Source organism: Saimiri boliviensis, chromosome 9 (genome assembly GCF_048565385.1).
Source record: "Saimiri boliviensis isolate mSaiBol1 chromosome 9, mSaiBol1.pri, whole genome shotgun sequence".
In the NCBI taxonomy this organism is placed as follows: domain Eukaryota; kingdom Metazoa; phylum Chordata; class Mammalia; order Primates; family Cebidae; genus Saimiri; species Saimiri boliviensis.
In genome coordinates, this window is record NC_133457.1 from 126,910,635 (window position 1) to 126,929,833 (window position 19,199).

The following is a 19,199-nucleotide window of genomic DNA, read 5'->3' on the forward strand; positions in this document are numbered from 1 at the left end:
TCCTTCGTTTTTTATTAAACAACAGGGTCTGGCTCTGTCGTCCAGGCTGGAGGGCAGCAGCAGGATCACGGACCTCCCGGGCTCAAGCCATCCTCCTGCCTCAGCCTCCCACGCAGCTGGAACTAGAGGCGCAAGCACTGCCATACCCAACTCCAAACAGCGTTCCCGGACTTGGGTTGCAGCCTGCGGAGAAGGGCAGACGCCAAATCCCCACAGTTATTGTTAATATTCCACGCTCAGCACCAGCAATAGTGGCCAGTATTCAGCGAACACTTAATTTATTACTTGCAAGTCTGGAAGACACATAAGAGACAGCCATACCAGTGGTGACGTCTAGCTTCAACAAAGCTAAACTCAGAGCCCTTTTGCAGTAAATAACAGGCAGGACCCAAGGCAAGACCCTGCATCATGCGGCGTAAGAAAGACAACATCAGCTGGGCACGCTGGCTCACACCTGTAATCCCAGCACTTTGGAAGGCCGAGGCGGGAGAGTCACCTGAGGTCAGGAGCTCGAGAGCAGCCTGGCCAACATGGTGAAACCTCGTCTCTACTAAAATTACAAAAATTATCCGGACGTGGCGTCACACGCCTGTAGTCCCAGCTACTCACCAGGCTGAGGCAGGAGAATCGCTTGAACCTGGGAGGTGGAGGTTGCAGTGAGCCATACTGCATTTGAGCCTGAGTGAGAGAAAGAGACTCTGTCTCAAAAAGAAAAAAGGCCGGGCGTGGTGGCTCACGCCTGTAATGCCCGCACTTTGGGAGGCCAAGGCTGGTGATCACAAGGTCAGGAGATCGAGACCACTATGGCCAACATGGTAAAACCCTGTCTCTTCTATACAAAAAAATCAGACGGGCTTGGTGGCAGGCACCTGTAATCCCAGCTACTTGGGAGGCTGAGGCAGAAGAATCACTTGAACCTGGGAGGTGGAGGTTGCAGTGAGCCAAGATTGCACCACTGCACTCCAGCCTGGGTGACAGAACAAGACTTCTCTCAAAAAAGAAAAAAGAAACAAACACCACCTGTTGGTTTAGACAGGCAGAACCCACACCTGTCAGCAAATACAAACCCCCTTCGCTTGAAAGGCTGCTTCACAGAGCGCCCCTCAGATCCCTGGTCAAGGCGCACTGAGGTGCCAAGGACACCGTGCACTCACACAATGTGTCTGTTCAACATTCACTATACAGCGACAGCGACCAAAGGCCAAAGTCCCCAGATCAGAAGCCTGGACTGAAGGCCAGCCTGATAAGTGGCCAGCTGTTACCCCTGTTGGGGTTCACGGGAGGGTCCCACAGGGCAGGGAAGTGGACCCTGCAGACCACGCCCTCACCAGGGCTGAAGGGGCCCCTCCAGGAGTCACGCCACTCATGCCCCTTTGGCTTCGGAGGGGCCCAGTCCAGGCAGCCCCCGTGTGTGGGTGACACCAGCCCTGTGCCAATGGGGACAGATATGCAGGGTCTCTGGGGGCCCTGGTGCTGCCCTGGCCTTTGAGATGCACTGGCTGCATTCCCTGCGATCACAATCACTTCCTGTAAAAGAAGGTGACCCCAGGAAGCCACCGGTGTGAGCCTGGACACGCATCACCCGTCCCCACAGCACACTGTGGCCTGGACAGCCCAGGGCCGCTGAGCCTGGAAGGAGCGGAAGACTTACTTGAGTCTCGGCTGCTGAGCGGCCACCCTGACGTCGCCAGGAAGGACGGCACTGGGGAGCTGGCCCGGCTGTCGTCCTCCACCTGCTGCGTGATGTGCCGGACAGTCTCTTTGTTCTTCCGATTCTTCCTGCGGCCTGTGGGCTGCCAGCCGTCACCAGGGCTCTGCTCCGAGAAGGAGTTCTGTGCCACACCGTCCTTGGCAGAAGGCAGCTCACTCCCTCCGTACTGAGGCGGGGAGATCTGCTCTTCCTTGATGTGCAGAGGCCCGTAGCCCACGTCTCCAGGCCACAGGGACTGCGAGGAAACGTCGTCGGGGCCATCGGCCTTGGGCTCCTGGTCCTCCTTCCCGTAGCTGCTCCCTCCGTCGTGACAGCTGGCGATGGCCGAGTCTCCGGAAGAATTGGCAGGACTCGTTCGCCGTGCCAGCCACGGGGAGATGCTCCTGCCGGCCATCACGGCCGAGATGAGCGCTTCCGTGCTGCTGCTGGACGCGGCGCCGATCTCAAACTCCGCAAGCTCATCCGGCGTGTCGGACTTGATGCTGATGTCCAGCGCCGCCTTGATGAAGTCGTGACACGCCTGCACGATGTCCGTCATCTGCAGGAAGCTGGCGGCAGACATCACCTCGATGACGTTCCTGCTGGTGAGTGCCAGGTGCGCCGAGTACATGAAGTCGATGATGGCCTTGAAGCCCTGGGCCGTGACGATGTCCAGGTGCGTGACTGTGGCCTGCTCCGACGTCTTCTGCACCTGGCAGTACAGCGTCTTGAAGTAGCGGCTGCTGCCCAGCAGGACGTTCTTGTGCGCCTTGAAGACCTTGCCCTCCACGACCACGCAGACGTCACACAGGACGCCGTGCTGCCTCTGCTCGTTGAGCTCCCGCAGCAGGTGCCGGTAGTGGGACGCGATTTCCATATCTTCCTTCCGGTCGTTCATTTGGAAGCTCTGGAGTCGCCTCGTCTACAGACTCTGTGGAGGGAAAAACAAGCGTTACCCAAGCGGAGCACAGGCGGAGGCCGTGAGAGGCGGCGCAGGAGATGCTGGGCGGGGCGCGGGTGTGCAGGGGGCGGGCAGCGGACGCGGGAGGGCACCGGCGCGACCAGGGCGGGACGTCGGCCGTGAGTTTCCGCTCACGGCTAACGGGGATCTGAACAGACTCCCACACGTAGCAACTCGCATATCCCAGCAATGATGAGAACGCCCAGCCACAGCTAAAGCAACTCTTACCCCAACTGAGAACTCAGCTAAATGACCCATGCGTGGCCATCCCTCATGAGCGCTTAAAGAAACATTCTTAAGAAAAAAGAATAAAATTTCCTACACACAAAAAACCCACAGACCAATAAGGATTTAAAGCATTCATAGCCTTAGTCCTGAAAATTTCCAAAGCTCTGGGCTCAAACCAGCTCAAGGCACCTGGAGGAGGGAGAGTCCCTGCCTTAGGGCTGGTCCCTGCCCAGCACTGGGACAGGGCCGGAGGGGGCTGGAGCCCTGATGCTGCCGGCGCCCGGTCACCTGAGACATGCCGAAGACGGCCGTGCCTCGCAGAGTCGAGGGACACATGGAATCATTTCTGAATGTGGTGCCCCTGCCCGGCTCCGGCATCACTGCCATCTCTCCTCAGACTCAAGGATCTTGCCCTAAGGAGAGGCCATCACCCGGATGGGCTACGCAACAGAAATGTGTTCGCAAGTCCAGAATCAGGATGCCGGCCGAGCCGGGGGCATCCGTTCCAGCCCGTGCCGCGGCCGCGACCTGCGTGGAGAACGTACACGAGCTCTGCCGTCTTGATGCGGCTCTCCCAGTGCGCACCTGTCCCAATGTCGCCCTTTCGCAAAGACGACGGTCACCTGGGAGTCGGGGCCACTCTCACAATGACCCCGTTTCCAAGTGAGGCCACATCACGGACGAACTGCTGGGACACGTTCACTGACAGTCCTCCCTGGGAAAGGAGCAGTGGCTGGGTCTCCCCCGTTACAAACCCCATTTTCCCGCTGATGAATCAAGTAGGGCTCACCTGAAATGTCAAATGCATTTAACAGGAGAAAACTAAGCAAGTGTGGGACTATTTCACCCCCTTCCCATAAGGACCCCCTCAAACAGCCACACGTAGCCCTCATGAGGAATGGGGTTGGAGCCGGGGGGTCAGCAGCTTTGTGTCACACACTCCTGCACTCAGACTTGTTACAACACCTTTCCTTAGTCATGACAAAACTTTCTTCCCGGAGATGGAGTCTCGCTCTGTGGCCCAGGCTGGAGTGCAGTGGTGGGATCTCGGCTCACTGCTACCTCCGCTTCCCGGGTTCAAGCGATTCTCCTGCCTCGGCCTCCCAAGCAGCTGGGACCACAGGCGCACACCACCACACCCAGATAATTTTTTGTATTTTATTAGAGACGGGTTTCACCATGTTGTCCAGGCTGCTCTCCAGCACGTGACCTCAGGTGATCCACCTGCCTCAGCCTCCCAAAGTGCTGGGATTACAGGTGTGAGCCACTATGCCTGGCCTAAAACGTCCGGGTAAAAGTAATTATTCCCTCACGTTTCACAGGCGGGAAAACGAGGGAGAAAAGAGAGGCTTCTGTCTCTGCCTTCAGGGTCCTGGGCCATCCCCAACTTAGATGGTGTGGGGTCTCCTGGCAGAAGACGTGCTGCGGAAGACCCAGCCTGGCCTCCCCTTCACTCCCTTCCCTCTGGGCACAAGGTCTGTGACAGCCATGACCACTGACCATTACAGGCCAGGCCTCAAGCCCCTGTGATGCCAAGACCGGGTCCCCACCTGACTCCACGTGTTGCCTCAACACCAGGGCCATGGCAGCGAACAGAGGCCCCATTCTGCCCCACACTGGCCTCGGACATGAGGGCTGGAGGCAAAGGCAGTTTCTCCCACGTCAGCACCACTATGTGTGTAGCAGCAGGGGAACCCCAACAGGGGCCACGGAAAATTAAGACTAATCACATTCAGAGCAGGTGCGGGGAGGGTCACCTGTGAGGCCGGGGAGCAGGTGCGGGGAGGGTCACGTGAGAGGCAGGGGAGCAGGTGCGGGGAGGGTCACGTGAGAGGCAGGGGAGCAGGTGCGGGGAGGGTCACGTGAGAGGCAGGGGAGCAGGTGCGGTGAGGGTCACCTGTGAGGCCGGGGAGCAGGTGCGGGGAGGGTCACGTGAGAGTCCGTGGAGCAGGTGCGGGGAGGGTCACCTGTGAGGCCGGGGAGCAGGTGCGGGGAGGGTCACGTGAGAGGCCGGGGAGCAGGTGCTGGGAGGGTCACATGAGAGGCCGGGGAGCAGGTGCGGGGAGGGTCACCTGTGAGGCCGGGGAGCAGGTGCTGAGGGTCACGTGTGAGGCCGGTGAACAGGTGCGGGGAGGGTCACGTGAGAGGCCGTGGAGCAGGTGCGGGGAGGGTCACCTGTGAGGCCAGGGAGCAGGTGCGGGGAGGGTCACGTGAGAGTCTGTGGAGCAGGTGCGGGGAGGGTCACGTGAGAGTCTGTGGAGCAGGTGCGGGGAGGGTCACGTGTGAGGCCGGGGAGCAGGTGCGGGAGGGTCACCTGTGAGGCCGGGGAGCAGGTGCGGGGAGGGTCACGTGAGAGTCCGTGGAGCAGGTGCGGGGAGGGTCACGTGTGAGGCCGGGGAGCAGATGCAGGGGGGTCACGTGTGAGGCCGGGCAGCAGGTGCAGGGAGGGTCACATGAGAGTCCGTGGAGCAGGTGCGGGGAGGGTCACCTGTGAGGCCAGGGAGCAGGTGAGGGGAGGGTCACGTGAGGGTCCATGGAGCAGGTGCGGGGAGGGCCACGTGAGAGTCCGTGGAGCAAGTGCGGAGGAGGGTCACATGCTGAGACCACCCGTTGGCTCTCGACCGAAGGGCCTTCAGGCCCGAGGAGTGTGGGGATGACGCAGGGGTTTGGGGAGAGTGAGGCAGCAGGCGTTCCACCAGGTACAGCTTCACCAAGAGGAACTAGGCATCGGGAAAGGGACCAGAACACACGTCAAACCCAGGAAAACCACCACTCAATCCCAAAGCTGGGGGGTCCACAACTGACACCTGGCTTTGGGCCATGTGGTGGGAGGGATGGAAAGCTCCAGGTACCCTGCATTCAGGCCAGGAAGCCGAACGAGCATATTTGACTTCCTACATGAATAAAACATCTCTTTATGCCTCAGGAAATCAGAGCCTGTAAGAATTAAGGAGAATGATGAAAAGAAAAAAATGTCAGAGATTTTACAGAAGCAGTGACTGCCTCACAACAGTTCACACGTCTACGGAAGTTCGACTCAAATCAAAAGTTCTGAAATAAATTATCCAATCAGGGCAGCTTAAAATCAGTTATGCACTCAGAGATTTCATAGTTTAAAAAACAGTAAAATTTTCATTTGGGGAAAACGTTTTCTGTCCACTAAAAAGACAAAAGTAATCTTTGCTGTGGCACAATCTCGGCTAACGGCATTCTCCAACTCCTGGGCTCAAGCAATCCTCCTGCCTCAGCTACCTGAGAAGCTGGGACCACAGGCACACACCCGAGTGCCTGGCTTCTTCATTTTTTGTAGACAGGAGTCTTGCTTTGTTGCCTAGGCTGGTCTCAAAGTCAGACTCAAAAGACCCTCCCACCTTGGGCTCCCAAAGCATTGGAATGACAGGTGTGAACCACCACACCCGGACAAAAACGATACTCTTCGAAAGAGATCAGTCTGCTATGGAAATACGGAAATATTAAGAATACACATAATCTAAGCGCCAGGGAGGTTCTAAAGAATATTTGAATTTGCATTTCAAATCTGATAATCTCTCATCATCGGAAATCCGCTCCTGAGCCATGTCAACCCCACTGCAGTAGAAGAGCAGCTGCAACTCCAAAACAGAAGCACCCCAGGGCCATGCAGGCCCCACTGCTCAGCACGCAACAAGCAAGCAGCAGACTGGAGCTCGCAACCTGTATTCTTTGTGGGAAGCGCCCCCAGGTGCACGGGACGCCGTGGAGTTAGTTACACGCTCTGCCCTGGAGAGGTATATCATCTAATAGACACACCTGGCCACAAGACATGCCTCTATTCACAGGACACACCTGTGGGCGGACAGGTGCGTTCATGGGACACACAGCTGTTGGCTGGACACACCTGTGGATACCACACAGGCTCATAGGCACTGCGTGCATCTCAGGTCCCCCTGTGGCACCCCCCACACGGGAGGGGCCCTTTCAGAGAGGAGCTCCCGACCCACACTGGGGCACAGATGCCAAGCCTGCACAGGGTGGGTGCCGCAGGCCACAGGGACCAAGGGGCAGGGGATCTGTGGCTGCACTGACAGCCGCCCGAGACCCTCCAAGGGATGCCGCCTCTGCTGTCCCCTCCAAACACTGCCTCCCAGCATGGACTTTACTTATACCTCACGAATCTTTTTTTTTTTTTTTTTTTTTTTTTTGAGACGGAGTTTCGCCCTTGTTACCCAGGCTGGAGTGCAATGGCGCGATCTTGGCTCACCGCAACCTCCGCCTCCTGGGTTCAGGCAATTCTCCTGCCTCAGCCTCCTGAGTGGCTGGGATTACAGGCACACGCCACCATGCCCAGCTAATTTTTAGCATTTTTTTAGTAGAGATGGGGTTTCACCATGTTGACCAGGATGGTCTCGATCTCTTGACCTCGTGATCCACCCGCCTCGGCCTCCCAAAGTGCTGGGATTACAGGCTTGAGCCACCGCGCCCGGCCACCTCACGAATCTTGATCCTTCCATTTCAAACAGAATCACTTATGAAATGGACATCAGCATAACCACTCTGGTAACCCCAACAACCTGAAGCCATGCTCCAAAGTCACAAGCCGCTTTTCCGTGCAGGTGCTGGGGCACAAACCCATGCATGGCTCTGCCCCTACCGTGGATAACCAGGTACAAGGACACTGTGGAGCCAGTTACACGGTGCGGGCCCCGCCCCAGGTACATGGGACACTGTCCACGGTTACACAGTGCGGGCCCTGCCCCAGGTGCATGGGACACTGTCCACAGTTACACTGTGAGGGCAGCGAGGGTGGCTGCATGCAGCCCATCCTGCCAGGCTGGCAATGCACCAGGCCGCTGTGCTCTTGGGGGCCATTTCAAACTCCAACAGCCACCGGGAGAGGGGGTCTCCACGGTGCATGCTGAGGAACTGAGGGCCTCAAAACCAGCGCTGCCGAGAGGGATTCAGCTCCGAGCCCGGGTGCTGCCACCAGGCCTGCCACCTCTCCCCAGGGTCCAGGGAGCAAGGTCATGCCACCTGCATCTCCAGCAGCATGGCCTGCTCCGCCAAACGTGGCTTCCATCCTCCTCCTCCCAATGGCCCTAGGGCCATCTTGGAAGTGGAAGTGCCCATCCCAAATCCTCTGTGCAGCAGACTCCGGAAGGTGAAGGGTGTCCGTCATTGAGCGCCTTTGAAGACTCACTGTTGTCGAGGACACACATTTCCTACACAGTCCAACCCTTTCACGTGAGGATGAATGCGTGCTGGCTGCAGCCAGGACACGTTACACGCAGCGTGGACACGTGAGGACGAGTGCGTCCTGGCCGCAGCCTGGACGTTACACGCAGCCCGGACACGTTACACGCAACCCGGACACATTACACGTACCGTGGACACGTGAGTACAAGTGCGCGCTGGCCGCAGCCTGGACAGATCCCCGTGTCACAAGACACGGAGCCGTGAAATCTGGAAACCTCTAAGAATATATTTCATTTGCTGCACTGTGTGTTCAAAGTATTTTTTTTTTTTTTTTAGACGGAGTTTCGCTCTTGTTACCCAGGCTGGAGTGCAATGGCGCGATCTCGGCTCACCGCAACCTCCGCCTCCTGGGCTCAGGCAATTCTCCTGCCTCAGCCTCCTGAGTAGCTCGGATTACAGGCACGCACCACCATGCCCAGCTAACTTTTTTTGTATTTTTAGTAGAGACGGGGTTTCACCATGTTGACCAGGATGGTCTCGATCTCTTGACCTCGTGATCCACCCGCCTCGGCCTCCCAAAGTGCTGGGATTACAGGCTTGAGCCACCGCGCCTGGCTTGTTCAAAGTATTAATTTAGGGAGCAGGGTGGGGTTATCTTTCGCTGTGTCCCTAAGGAGCTCTGTCGGGAAGGCTATTTGTTCTAATAAAAATGCAGAACAGCGGGCGCGTCGGGCGTGACTCAGGGTAGGGCACAGGCCTGGCCGCACCCCCTGCAGGCGGGAGGGTGGAGGTCTCGGGTGCCCCCTGCTGGCCGTGCCTGGCACGCAGCGTTGCGCCCCCCACCCCCCTCCCCCCCGCCGGGGCCTGGCCGCGTTCCAGCCCCCTCTGCTTCCCGGGCAGCGACGTCCTTCCCAAACACCAGCTCACGCTGTCTTACCGCATCCACGCTGGGGCTCACTGCTTCACCTCTGACTTGAAACCTGCATGTTGGTTAGGCTCCAATTAAACATTTAATTTAAAATGTTGCTTAAGGCCGGGCATGGTGGCTCCCACCTGTCATCCCAGCACTGTGGGAGGCCGAGGCGAGTGGATCACCTGAGGTCGAGAGTTTGAGCTCAGCCTGGGTAACATGGTGAAACCCCATCTCTACTAAAATACAAAAATTTAGCCAGGCGCGGTGGCAGGCACCCGTAATTCCAGCTACCCTCAAGGCTGAGGTGGGAGAATCACTTGGGCCTGGGAGGCAGAGGCTGCAGTGAGCCAGGATGGCGCCACTGCACTCCAGCCTGGGCGACAGAGCGAGACTCTGTCTCAGAAAATAATATTAATAATCTTAACAGATAAATCACCATTTAAAAGTAGCAGCAAGATACTCTTGGCTTTAGAACCAAACGGCCGGAGGCCAGGAGGGCTCTGGGAAGGGTAGAGGCGGCCACAGCCATCTGTCCAGACCAAGTTTGACTCAGCTACTCTAGGAACTGCTCTGCAGAATGATTTTGGAAAAACGGTTTTGTTTTCGGACAAGATGCCACTCGGTCACCCTGGCTGGCGTGCAGTGGCATGATCAGGGCTCACTGCAGCCTCCACCTCCGGGGTTCCAGCAATCCTCCCACCTCGGCCTCCTGAGCAGCTAGGACCACAGAGACCACCACACTCAGCCAATTATTTTTTTTCTTTTTCTTTTTCGTTTTTTTTTTTTAGAGACGGGGTCTCGCTATGTTGCCCAGGCTGGAGTGCAGTGGCTATTCACAGGTACAATACCACTACTGATTAGCACAGGAGTTTTAACCTGCTCCATTTCCAACCTGGCCCGGTTCACCTGCTGGTTCCCTGCTCCCAGGAGGTCACCATATTGATGCCGAACTTAGTGCGGACACCTGATCAGCACAGCATGCGACAGCCCAGAACTCCTGGGCTCAAGAGATCCTCCAGCCTCAGCCTCCCGAGTAGTTGGGACTATAGGCATGTGCCACTGTGCCCGGCATTATTTTTTCTCTTATAGACACAGGATTTCCCTGTGTTATCCAGGCTGGTCTAACTGCTGGGTTCAAGCCATCCATCAGCCTTGATCTTCCAAAGTTCTGGGACTACAGGTGTGAGCCACCACGTGTGGCCTGGTGAAAAACTAATTTTTTTCTTTTTTTTTTTTTCTTTTTTAGATGTACTCTTGCTGTTGCCCAGGCTAGAGTGCAGTGGTGCGATCCTGGCTCACAGCAGCCTCCATCTCCTGGGTTCAAGCGATTCTTGTGCCTCAGCCTCCCGAGTAGCTGGGATTTCAGGTGCCTGCCCCCATGCCCAACTAATTTTTTTAATTTCCTCGGGATGGGGTTTCACCAAGTTGGCCTGGCTGGTCTCAAACTCCTGGCCTCAAGTGATTTCTCTGTCTCAGCCTCCCAAAGTGCTGGGATTACAGGCATGAGCCACTATGTGTGGCCTGGTGAAACTAGTTTTTGTTTTTTTTTTTTTTTTGAGACGGAGTTTCACTCTTGTTACCCAGGCTGGAGTGCAACGGCATGATCTCGGCTCACCGCAACCTCCGCCTCCTGGGTTCAGGCAATTCTCCTGCCTCAGCCTCCTGAGTAGCTGGGATTACAGGCACGTGCCACCATGCCCAGCTAATTTTTTGTATTTTTAGTAGAGACGGGGTTTCACCATGTTGACGAGGATGGTCTTGATCTCTCGACCTCGTGATCCACCCACCTCGGCCTCCCAAAGTGCTGGGATTACAAGCTTGAGCCACCGCGCCCGGCTGAAACTAGTTTTTTAATGGGAAAACATTTTGAACAGACACATCACAAAGAAGATACATCAGCAGGTAGACACAGACAAAGGGTTCCCCGGCCATCAGAAGTGTGCCCGGAACCACAGTGAGCTCCCCCACGCGGGAGGCAAGGCGACACCACATGTCCTTCAGGACACAAGCACCTGGAGCCCTCTCAGCTGCTGGGGCACGTGGAACGACGAAGCTGCTGTGGAAAACAGTGTAGCAAAGCTAACCACCACCAGACCTGACAACTCTGCATACCTACCCCAGAAAAGCAAAAACACCCGCCCAGCAGACTCATGCACGCACACTCACAGCAGCTTCCCTCAGAACAGCCAAGCCTCGGCAGCAACCCAAATGCGCACCAGCAAGTCAGCAGGTGAACACACGAGACGCTTCCAGACCGCACAGGCAGCTCAGGCGGGAGAAGGGACCGCTGGGCTACGCCCGGCCTCCCGGCCTCGGCGCCCTGGGGCACCTCCCTACTCAGCCTTCCATCTCCCTATACGAGTCACATCCACTACACGGATTACCCCACAGCAATCACACTGAGTAACAGAAGCCGGTCACCAAGGCGAACATGTGATTCCCTGTATGGGAAACGCTGGACAGAAGAGAAGACACAGTGGCAGACTGCTAGCCGGGGGCTGCCTGTGCTGCAGTGAGGTGAGAGGCTGCGGGAAGCTCCTGGGGTGATGGGGATGGCCTGTGTCTCCAGCTGCTGGCAGCTCCACTCCAGCTCCAGCTTGGCCGGGAGCGGTGGCTCACACCTGTAATCCCAGCACTTTGGGAGGCCAAGGCGGGCGGATCACCTGACATTGGGAGTTCGAGACCAGCCTGGCCAACACAGTGAAACCCCATCTCTACTAAAAATACAGAATTACCCGGGCACGGTGGCGCACACCTGTAGTCCCAGCTGCCCAGGAGGCTGAGGCAGGAGAACTGCTGGAATCCAGGAGGGAGGCTGCAGTGAGCCGAGACTGCGCCACTGTACTCCAGCCTGGGCAACAGAGCAAGACAATGTCTCAGAAAAAAAAAAAGGCCAAGCATGGTGCTCACGCCTGTGATCCCAGCACTTTGGGAGGCTGAGGTGGGAGGATTGCTTGAGGCCAGGAGTTCAAGACCAGCCTGACCAACATGGCAAAACCCCCCCTCTACTAAAAATACAAATATCAGCCAGAGTGGTGGCGCACATCTATAATCCCAGCTATTCGGGAGGCTGAGGCAGGAGAATTACTTGAACCGGGAGGCGGAGAATGCAACGAGCCGAGATTGAGCCACTGCTCTCCAGCCTGGGAGACAGAGTAAGACCTTGTTTCAAAAAAAAAAGATGAGGTTACTGGGGGCCCCTAATCCAGTACAACAGGTACCCTTAAAAAGGGGAGAAATTTGGACACGGGCTGGTGCAAAGCAGCAGCAGCGGAGGCCCCACCGGAGGCTGAAGAGAGGCCGGGAGCAGACCCCCAGCACCCTCCCAGGAACCTCAGACCTCCGGCCTCCAGACGAATGTCTGCTGTTTAAGGACCTTCCCTTTGCGGCCCTCTGACATGGCAGCCCCAGGTCACTGACGCCCCATTCCTGTCACCGACGGGCGCGATGCCACGGACGTCAACAGCAGGAGACGCACGTCTGTTTACAGGCAGCTCCACTCACTCTCGAGAGAAACCCTCCCGACCCCGCTCCCCCGGGACCAGGCGTGGGCACCATCCCCTCACACCAAGGTGTTCATGGCTGGCCACCTTCTCAAAAAAATCAAGGTTAAGACATGAATATTGTTGTACAGATTAATCTTATATACATCACATTATCATCATTCATAGTTGCATTTTATAATTGTTTAACGAGCTCCTGACTAGACAGCACTCCAAGACATGTTAGCAGAGTCGTCTTTGGACAGCAAGACAGGTGGCATTATCCAAATGCTCATTATCCAGTGAGCAAGTGGGCGCTGGCGATGGAGAACTAGGTTTTCCACATGGCAGCCCCACATGACCATCTGAAGACGTCACGCCGTGACTGCCGGCAGGGGCTGCCCAGGTCTCCGTCTGTGGCTCTGCCAGCCCCACCCCGCCCTGCCCGCTGGCCCCTTTCAGTTCCTTCACCTCCAACCCGGCTCCAACACCCAGGCCGCCTCCTCTGCCTTCCGGAACCTGCCTAATGCCACTTCCTTCTTTTTGTTTTTGAAACGGGGTCTCACTCTGTCACCCAGGCTGGAGTGCAGTGGAGCAATCTCGGCTCACTGCAGCCTCCACCTCCCAGGCTCAAGCGATCCTCCCACCTCAGCCTCCTGAGCAGCTAGAACTACAGGGGCACGCCACCACACCGGCTAATTTTTTGGTTTGGCAGAGACAGGGTTTTGTCATGTCGCCCAGGCTGGTCTTGAATTCCTGGACTCAAGCGAACCTGCTGCTCTGGCCTCTTGAAGCGCTGGGGTTTCAGGCGTGAGCCACTGCACCGGCCAAAAGTCACTTCCTTCTGTGGGGTGTCCTCAGCCACAGCACACTTCCCGTTTCCAAACACCTCACTGCCCCGCCCTGCCCCATCTCAGCCCCAGCCAGCAGGGTCTTGGAGGCGTGGGGAACCCTGCCTAGAGGTGCTTCCATTCCCACCTCAGCACCGCCAGGCCTCAGCCTCCCTCCGGCTCAGCCAGGTGCCCACCAGCCACACGCAGGAAAAGCCTGGAGCAGTGCCCGGCTTGGGCACCGTGTGGGCCTGGGCCTTCCCATGGGAAGCCCAGCTCTTCCGCCAGACAGCCTGGAGAGAAGGGCCCCAGAGCCCCAGCCCAGCCCAACGCAGCCCAGCCCAGCCAGGCCTTCCCACCAGCCCTGGACCACCAAGTGGCTGCTCCAGCAGAGCCCTTCTGGACGATGTCACTGGGAGCAGAGACAGCTCAGCTGAGGCCCAGCTCGGAACCTTGAGAGGCTGCTTTGCACCTGTGACCTAGGGCAGTCGGACTGCAGGGACGACGGCTGGGACTCAGGGCCAAGAGCTCAGCCCTTGGGGGGAGTCTGGCAGGAGACTGTGAATGCAGTACACAGAGCTGCAGAATCAGGAAGAGCAAGATGCAGCGGTGGGGCCAGGTGCAGCTGGAGGCCCAGGTAGAGGCCACGTGGCAGCCGCCGGCAGGTCGCTCCAGACTTGCTGACCCGGGGCCCAGGGAAGGCGACCCCGGTAAAGGAAAGGGTGGAAAAGGACCAGCCCACGGGCACAGGCTGAGAAGCCTCCCCCGGGGAAATGCTGGCACGGCTGGGTCAGGAGCTCTTTGAGGGCCCAGTGCCCTTCACCCAGCGAGCCTACTGGACCATCTAGGGCTCCCAGCTGCTTTGCTTCGGCCTAGAGGAAGTCAGCCAGAGGAAAACACTTTGTTTTGTAGGGTTGGGAACAGAAAGGGGAAGGAGTCACTTCTTCACACCCCAGGGTACCTCCCGCTGGACTGGCATCCGGCTCCTAGACCTGCCTTCCATCTTCAAACCACATTTTCTTTTTTGAGACAGAGTCTCGCTTTGTCACCCAGGCTGGAATGCAGTGGCGCGATCTTGGCTCACTGCAACCTCCACCTCCCCAGTTCAAGAGATTCTCCTGCCTCAGCCTCCCGAGTAGCTGGGATTACAGGTGTGAGCTATGGCGCCCAGCCAAACCACACTTGATCGTAACAGGCAGCTGAGCTCCTGGTCACTCCCCTCGGTTACAGACGGGGCATCCGGCAATACACTGGAACGGGTCAGATCTGGTAAGGCGAATCCTGCCACGCACCACAGCCGTGGTCCTGAGCCCTCTCGGGTGCCGGACACCGCCTCGTCCTCCTCTTCCAGGAAGCCCTCCTAGGTGTCCCAGTAGGAGTACCCAGCCACCGTTCTTACACTGACAGCACACACCCCTGCGTGACGCTGCCCTGCCCTCCTGGCAGCCCAGGGACCATTTCTTGATGCCGGACAGGCCCAACACATACTCTTGGGGTCAAAAAAACTACCCGGCCGGGCGCGGCGGCTCACCCCTGTAATCCCAGCACTTTGGGAGGGCGAGGCGGGAGGATCACACGGTCAGGAGATTGAGACCAGCCTGGCCACAGTGGTGAAACCCCGTCTCTACTAAATGAACGAGCCGCCTGAGTGAGCAGTGGAGCACCCTCCATCGGTGCAGTGAGGACCCCACCCAGCCTGCTGCATTTCACCACCGGCTGCCTTCCATGGGGGAGTCCTCATCCGCACGGCACAGATGGAGGGGGGCCTGCAGGGGACTCGAGGGGCCCCAGTGATGAACCAGTCAGGGGTCCCTTGTACCCTGTAGGCCACTCAGGCCACCCTTGCCAGGGCAGGGCTGGGCCGGGAAGCCAGAGGCCACAGAGCCTGGGGCTCAGGGGGGCTTCAGGGCAGGACTGGCAGAAAGTGGGTCCAAGGTGAGGATCCAGACTCACACAGAGTCTCAGCCATGGGGGGAGGGAGAGGGAGGCCAGGCTCTTCCACCTTGGGCAGGACTTGGGCTCCGGCTCTGGGGTGGGGTCACTTCCTGCCCCTAAGCGAGTCCTGCCTCCCCAAGAGACCCGATCACCTCCAGCGTGGGAGGGAGATAGAGCGTCCCCCAAGGAAGGCCCTCTTGTGTCAAGTGCTCAGCCAGGACAGGCTCCAAGGCAGCCTTAAGAAATAAAACTCCGGGCCGGGCGCGGTGGCTCAAGCCTGTAATCCCAGCACTTTGGGAGGCCGAGGCAGGTGGACCACAAGGTCAAGAGATTGAGACCATCCTGGTCAACATGGTGAAATCCCGTCTCTACTAAAAATACAAAAAATTAGCTGGGCATGGTGGCACGTGCCTGTAATCCCAGCTACTCAGGAGGCTGAGGCAGGAGAATTGCCTGAACCCAGGAGGCGGAGGTTGCGGTGAGCCGAGATCGCGCCATTGCACTCCAGCCTGGGTAACAAGAGCAAAACTCCGCCTCAAAAAAAAAAAAAAAGAAAGAAAGAAAACTCCATGATTCCTGATTCATGAGGGAAGACCCAAGAGCTGCCAGGACTCAGAGCCTTGGGGACGCCCAGGCAAGAGCAGCTTGCAGCTCAGGCTGAGAGGCACAGAAGGGGCTCTTCACGGTCACCTTCAAGGGGCCACAGCACCTGGGGGGCTTTGCCCTGGGCTTGGCTGAAGTGGGCAGGAAAGGAGCAGGCTCGCCGGGCGCGGTGGCTCAAGCCTGTAATCCTAGCACTTTGGGAGGCTGAGGCGGGTGGATCACGAGGTCAAGAGATCGAGACCATCCTGGTCAACATGGTGAAACCCCGTCTCTACTAAAAATACAAAAAATTAGCTGGGCATGGTGGCACATGCCTATAATCCCATCTACTCAGGAGGCTGAGGCAGGAGAATTGCCTGAACCCAGGAGGCGGAAGTTGCGGTGAGCCGAGATCGCGCCATTGCACTCCAGCCTGGGTAACAAGAGCGAAACTCCGTCTCAAAAAAAAAAAAAAAAGAAAAAGAAAAAAGAAAGGAGCAGGCTCAGTGGAGCCAAGGTTAGCGGCCCTGGAGGCCACGCCCTGGAGGCCCCAACCAGCGCTTCCCGTCCCCAAGGCTGCATTTGTTCCAGGAATGGGGTCCTGGGGCTTGGCACAGGCCTGCTGGGGTGGTGGCCCCACATCTCACCTGTGTCCCCCATATTACGCCCAAAGGAGCACCAAAGGCCACCCCGGGTCCAGGCCTCAAAAGCCCTGAGCCCAGAAGACAGCAGCGCCCTCATGCCCATCCTCAGCAAAGCTGCCAGAGCGCAGGCAGGTAGAGAAGACTCCTGCGGACACAGAACCCCCCTTTCTCCTCTCCTCTTCTCAGAAAGTTAACCCTGTGGTGGCCAGTTTGGCTTAACTCAATGATACCATTTTAAAGATTTCTGGAATGGGCTTAAAAGACGTGCTTGCCGGGCACGGGGGCTCACGCCTGTAACCCGAGCACTTTGGGAGGCCGAGGCGGGTGGATCACAAGGTCAAGAGATCGAGACAATCCTGGTCAACATGGTGATACCCCGTCTCTACTAAAAATACAAAAAATTAGCTGGGCATGGTGGCGCGTGCCTGTAATCCCAGCTACTTGAGAAGCTAAGGTAGGAGAATTGCCTGAACCCAGGAGGCGGAGGTTGCGGTGAGCCGAGATCGCACCATTGCACTCCAGCCTGGGTAACAAGAGCGAAACTCCATCTCAAAAAAAAAAAAAGACATGTGCTTGACTCTGAGCAAAGATTTCAAGGCCAGGCACGGTGGCTCATACCTGAAATTCCAACACTGAGGGAAGCCAGGGAGCAGATGGCTTGAGCCAAGGAGCTCAACACCAGCCTGAGCTACATGGTGCGACCCCTTCTCCACAAAAAACAAGTTAGCTGGGCATGGCAGTGCACAGTTGTAGTCCCTGCTACTCCAGAGAATCAGGTGGGAGGATCACGTGAGCCGGGGAGGTGGAGGTTGGAATGAGCCAGGATGGCACAGCAGCACTCCAGCCCGGGCGACACAGCACAGCCCAATCTCAAAAAATAAAAACTCTAAATACATGAAACTCGCAAAAATTAATGTAAAGCTGGCAGGGCACAGTGGTTCACTCCTGTAATCCCAGCACTTTGGGAGGCCGTGGAGGGCGGATCATGAGGGCAAGATATCGAGACCATCCTGGCCAATGTGGTGAAGCTCCATCTCTACTAAAAATAGAAAAAATTAGCTGGGTGTAGTGGTGTGCACCTGTAGTCCCAGCTACTCAGGAGGCTGAGACAGGAGCATCGCTTAAACCTGGGAGGCAGAGCTTGCAGTGAGCTAAGATCTCACCACTGCACTCCAGCCTGGACAGAATGAGACTCCATCACAAAAAAATAAAAATAAAATAAATAAAGTCATTACAAAGGTGGCTGTGACCCAGGAGGCCGGAGCACGACCCTCCAAGCGCCTGCAAGTGGGGCTGAGGCCGGCAGACACCTCCGCCTCTTTGACTAATTCCACTTCTGATACTCTACCAAGGGAATAACCCAAAAAGCTCATTGGTTCCAAGATGTTCCTAGCACTGCTGTGGATCACAGCGAAAGACAGAAAAAGACCCAAGCACCCGACAATTCAAAGACGGCCCAGAAAACCATGAACATGTAAAACGTCAGTTATGTGGAGGCTCAGAAGTTTATCAGAAATTAACAGAAATAAATGAGGAACAGAAAGCCCACCCGGTGTGTCCACACAGGCTCACTCACGCCGACCACACTTGGGACAGGCACCAAAACCCCATCACCTCACAAGCCAAGGTCCTTATTTATAAAACACAAACGTAGTCCCAGCACTTTGGGAGGCCGAGGTGGGCGCATCACCTGAGGTCAGAAGTTCAAGACCAGCCGGGCGCAGTGGCTCACGCCTGTAATCCCAGCACTTTGGGAGGCCGAGGCGGGTGGATCACGAGGTCGAGAGATCGAGACCATCCTGGTCAACAAGGTGAAACCCCGTCTCTACTAAAAATACAAAAAATTAGCTGGGCATGGTGGCGCGTGCCTGTAATCCCAGCTACTCAGGAGGCTGAGGCAGGAGAATTGCCTGAGCCCAGGAGGCGGAGGTTGCGGTGAGCCGAGATCGCGCCATTGCACTCCAGCCTGGGTAACAAGAGCGAAACTCCGCCTCAAAAAAAAAAAAAAAAAAAAAGAAGTTCAAGACCAGCCTGGTCAACATGGGGAAACCCTGTCTACTAAAAATACAAAAATTAGCCGGGCGTGGTGGCGGGCGCCTGTAATCCCAGCTACGAGGGAGCCTGAGGCAGGAGAATCACTTGAACCCAGGAGGCTGGATGGAGGTTGCAGTGAGCTGAGATGGTGCCAATGCACCACAGCCTGGGGGCTAGAACAAGACTCCAGTTCAAAATACAAAACAAAAAAATTAAAATTAATTATGACATGGGGTTAGAGAGTTGATAAGGAAAAAAATTAAAATTAAAATAAAGCACAAACTCAAGAGCATTCTGACCAGGGCCGAAGCAGGGCAGGTCCACGCCACAGGAAATCGGCACCCGGGGGTGCAGAGGGAATGAACACGAGAGCAATGTACGCCCTGTCCTCAGCCTACGAGGAGCTCCAGCCGGGGCAAGGAGCAAGAGGCGACAGCGGGTGGACAAGATGCGAGCCACCACCCCACCAGGACCTCAGAGCCGCCACGGGGCGGGTCGCCCTGAAGACGAGCCGAGCAGCGTCCTCTCCCCAGCCGCACCCCGCCTCTCATACAGAAGACACCACAGCCCCCAGCCCCCCAGCTCTGACTTCCAGGAGCAGAAGTTCTTCTGCAGGGCAGCAGGGGCTCTGGCAGGATGCAGCCGTCACCTCCTCAGAAAGTATTTCCAGGGAGCCCACTGTGGCCACGGCCACGGCCACGCAGAAACTCTCAGGGGTACAGAGAGGG

The 19,199-nt window shown here is 57.0% G+C and overlaps 1 protein-coding gene across 5 annotated transcripts in view; it reads right to left on the reverse strand.

Annotated features, from left to right (window-relative positions):
- The window catches only part of ZBTB46 (zinc finger and BTB domain containing 46), a 90,241-nt gene that overhangs the window by 53,129 nt on the left and 17,913 nt on the right, over positions 1-19,199 (reverse strand). For all 5 annotated transcript variants that reach the window (XM_039479524.2, XM_074406783.1, XM_074406784.1 and 2 more), the window contains exon 2: positions 1,652-2,621. In XM_039479524.2, the coding sequence (XP_039335458.1) occupies positions 1,652-2,588 (937 nt within the window). In that variant the 5' untranslated portion in view covers positions 2,589-2,621. The remainder of the gene's footprint in view (positions 1-1,651; positions 2,622-19,199) is intronic.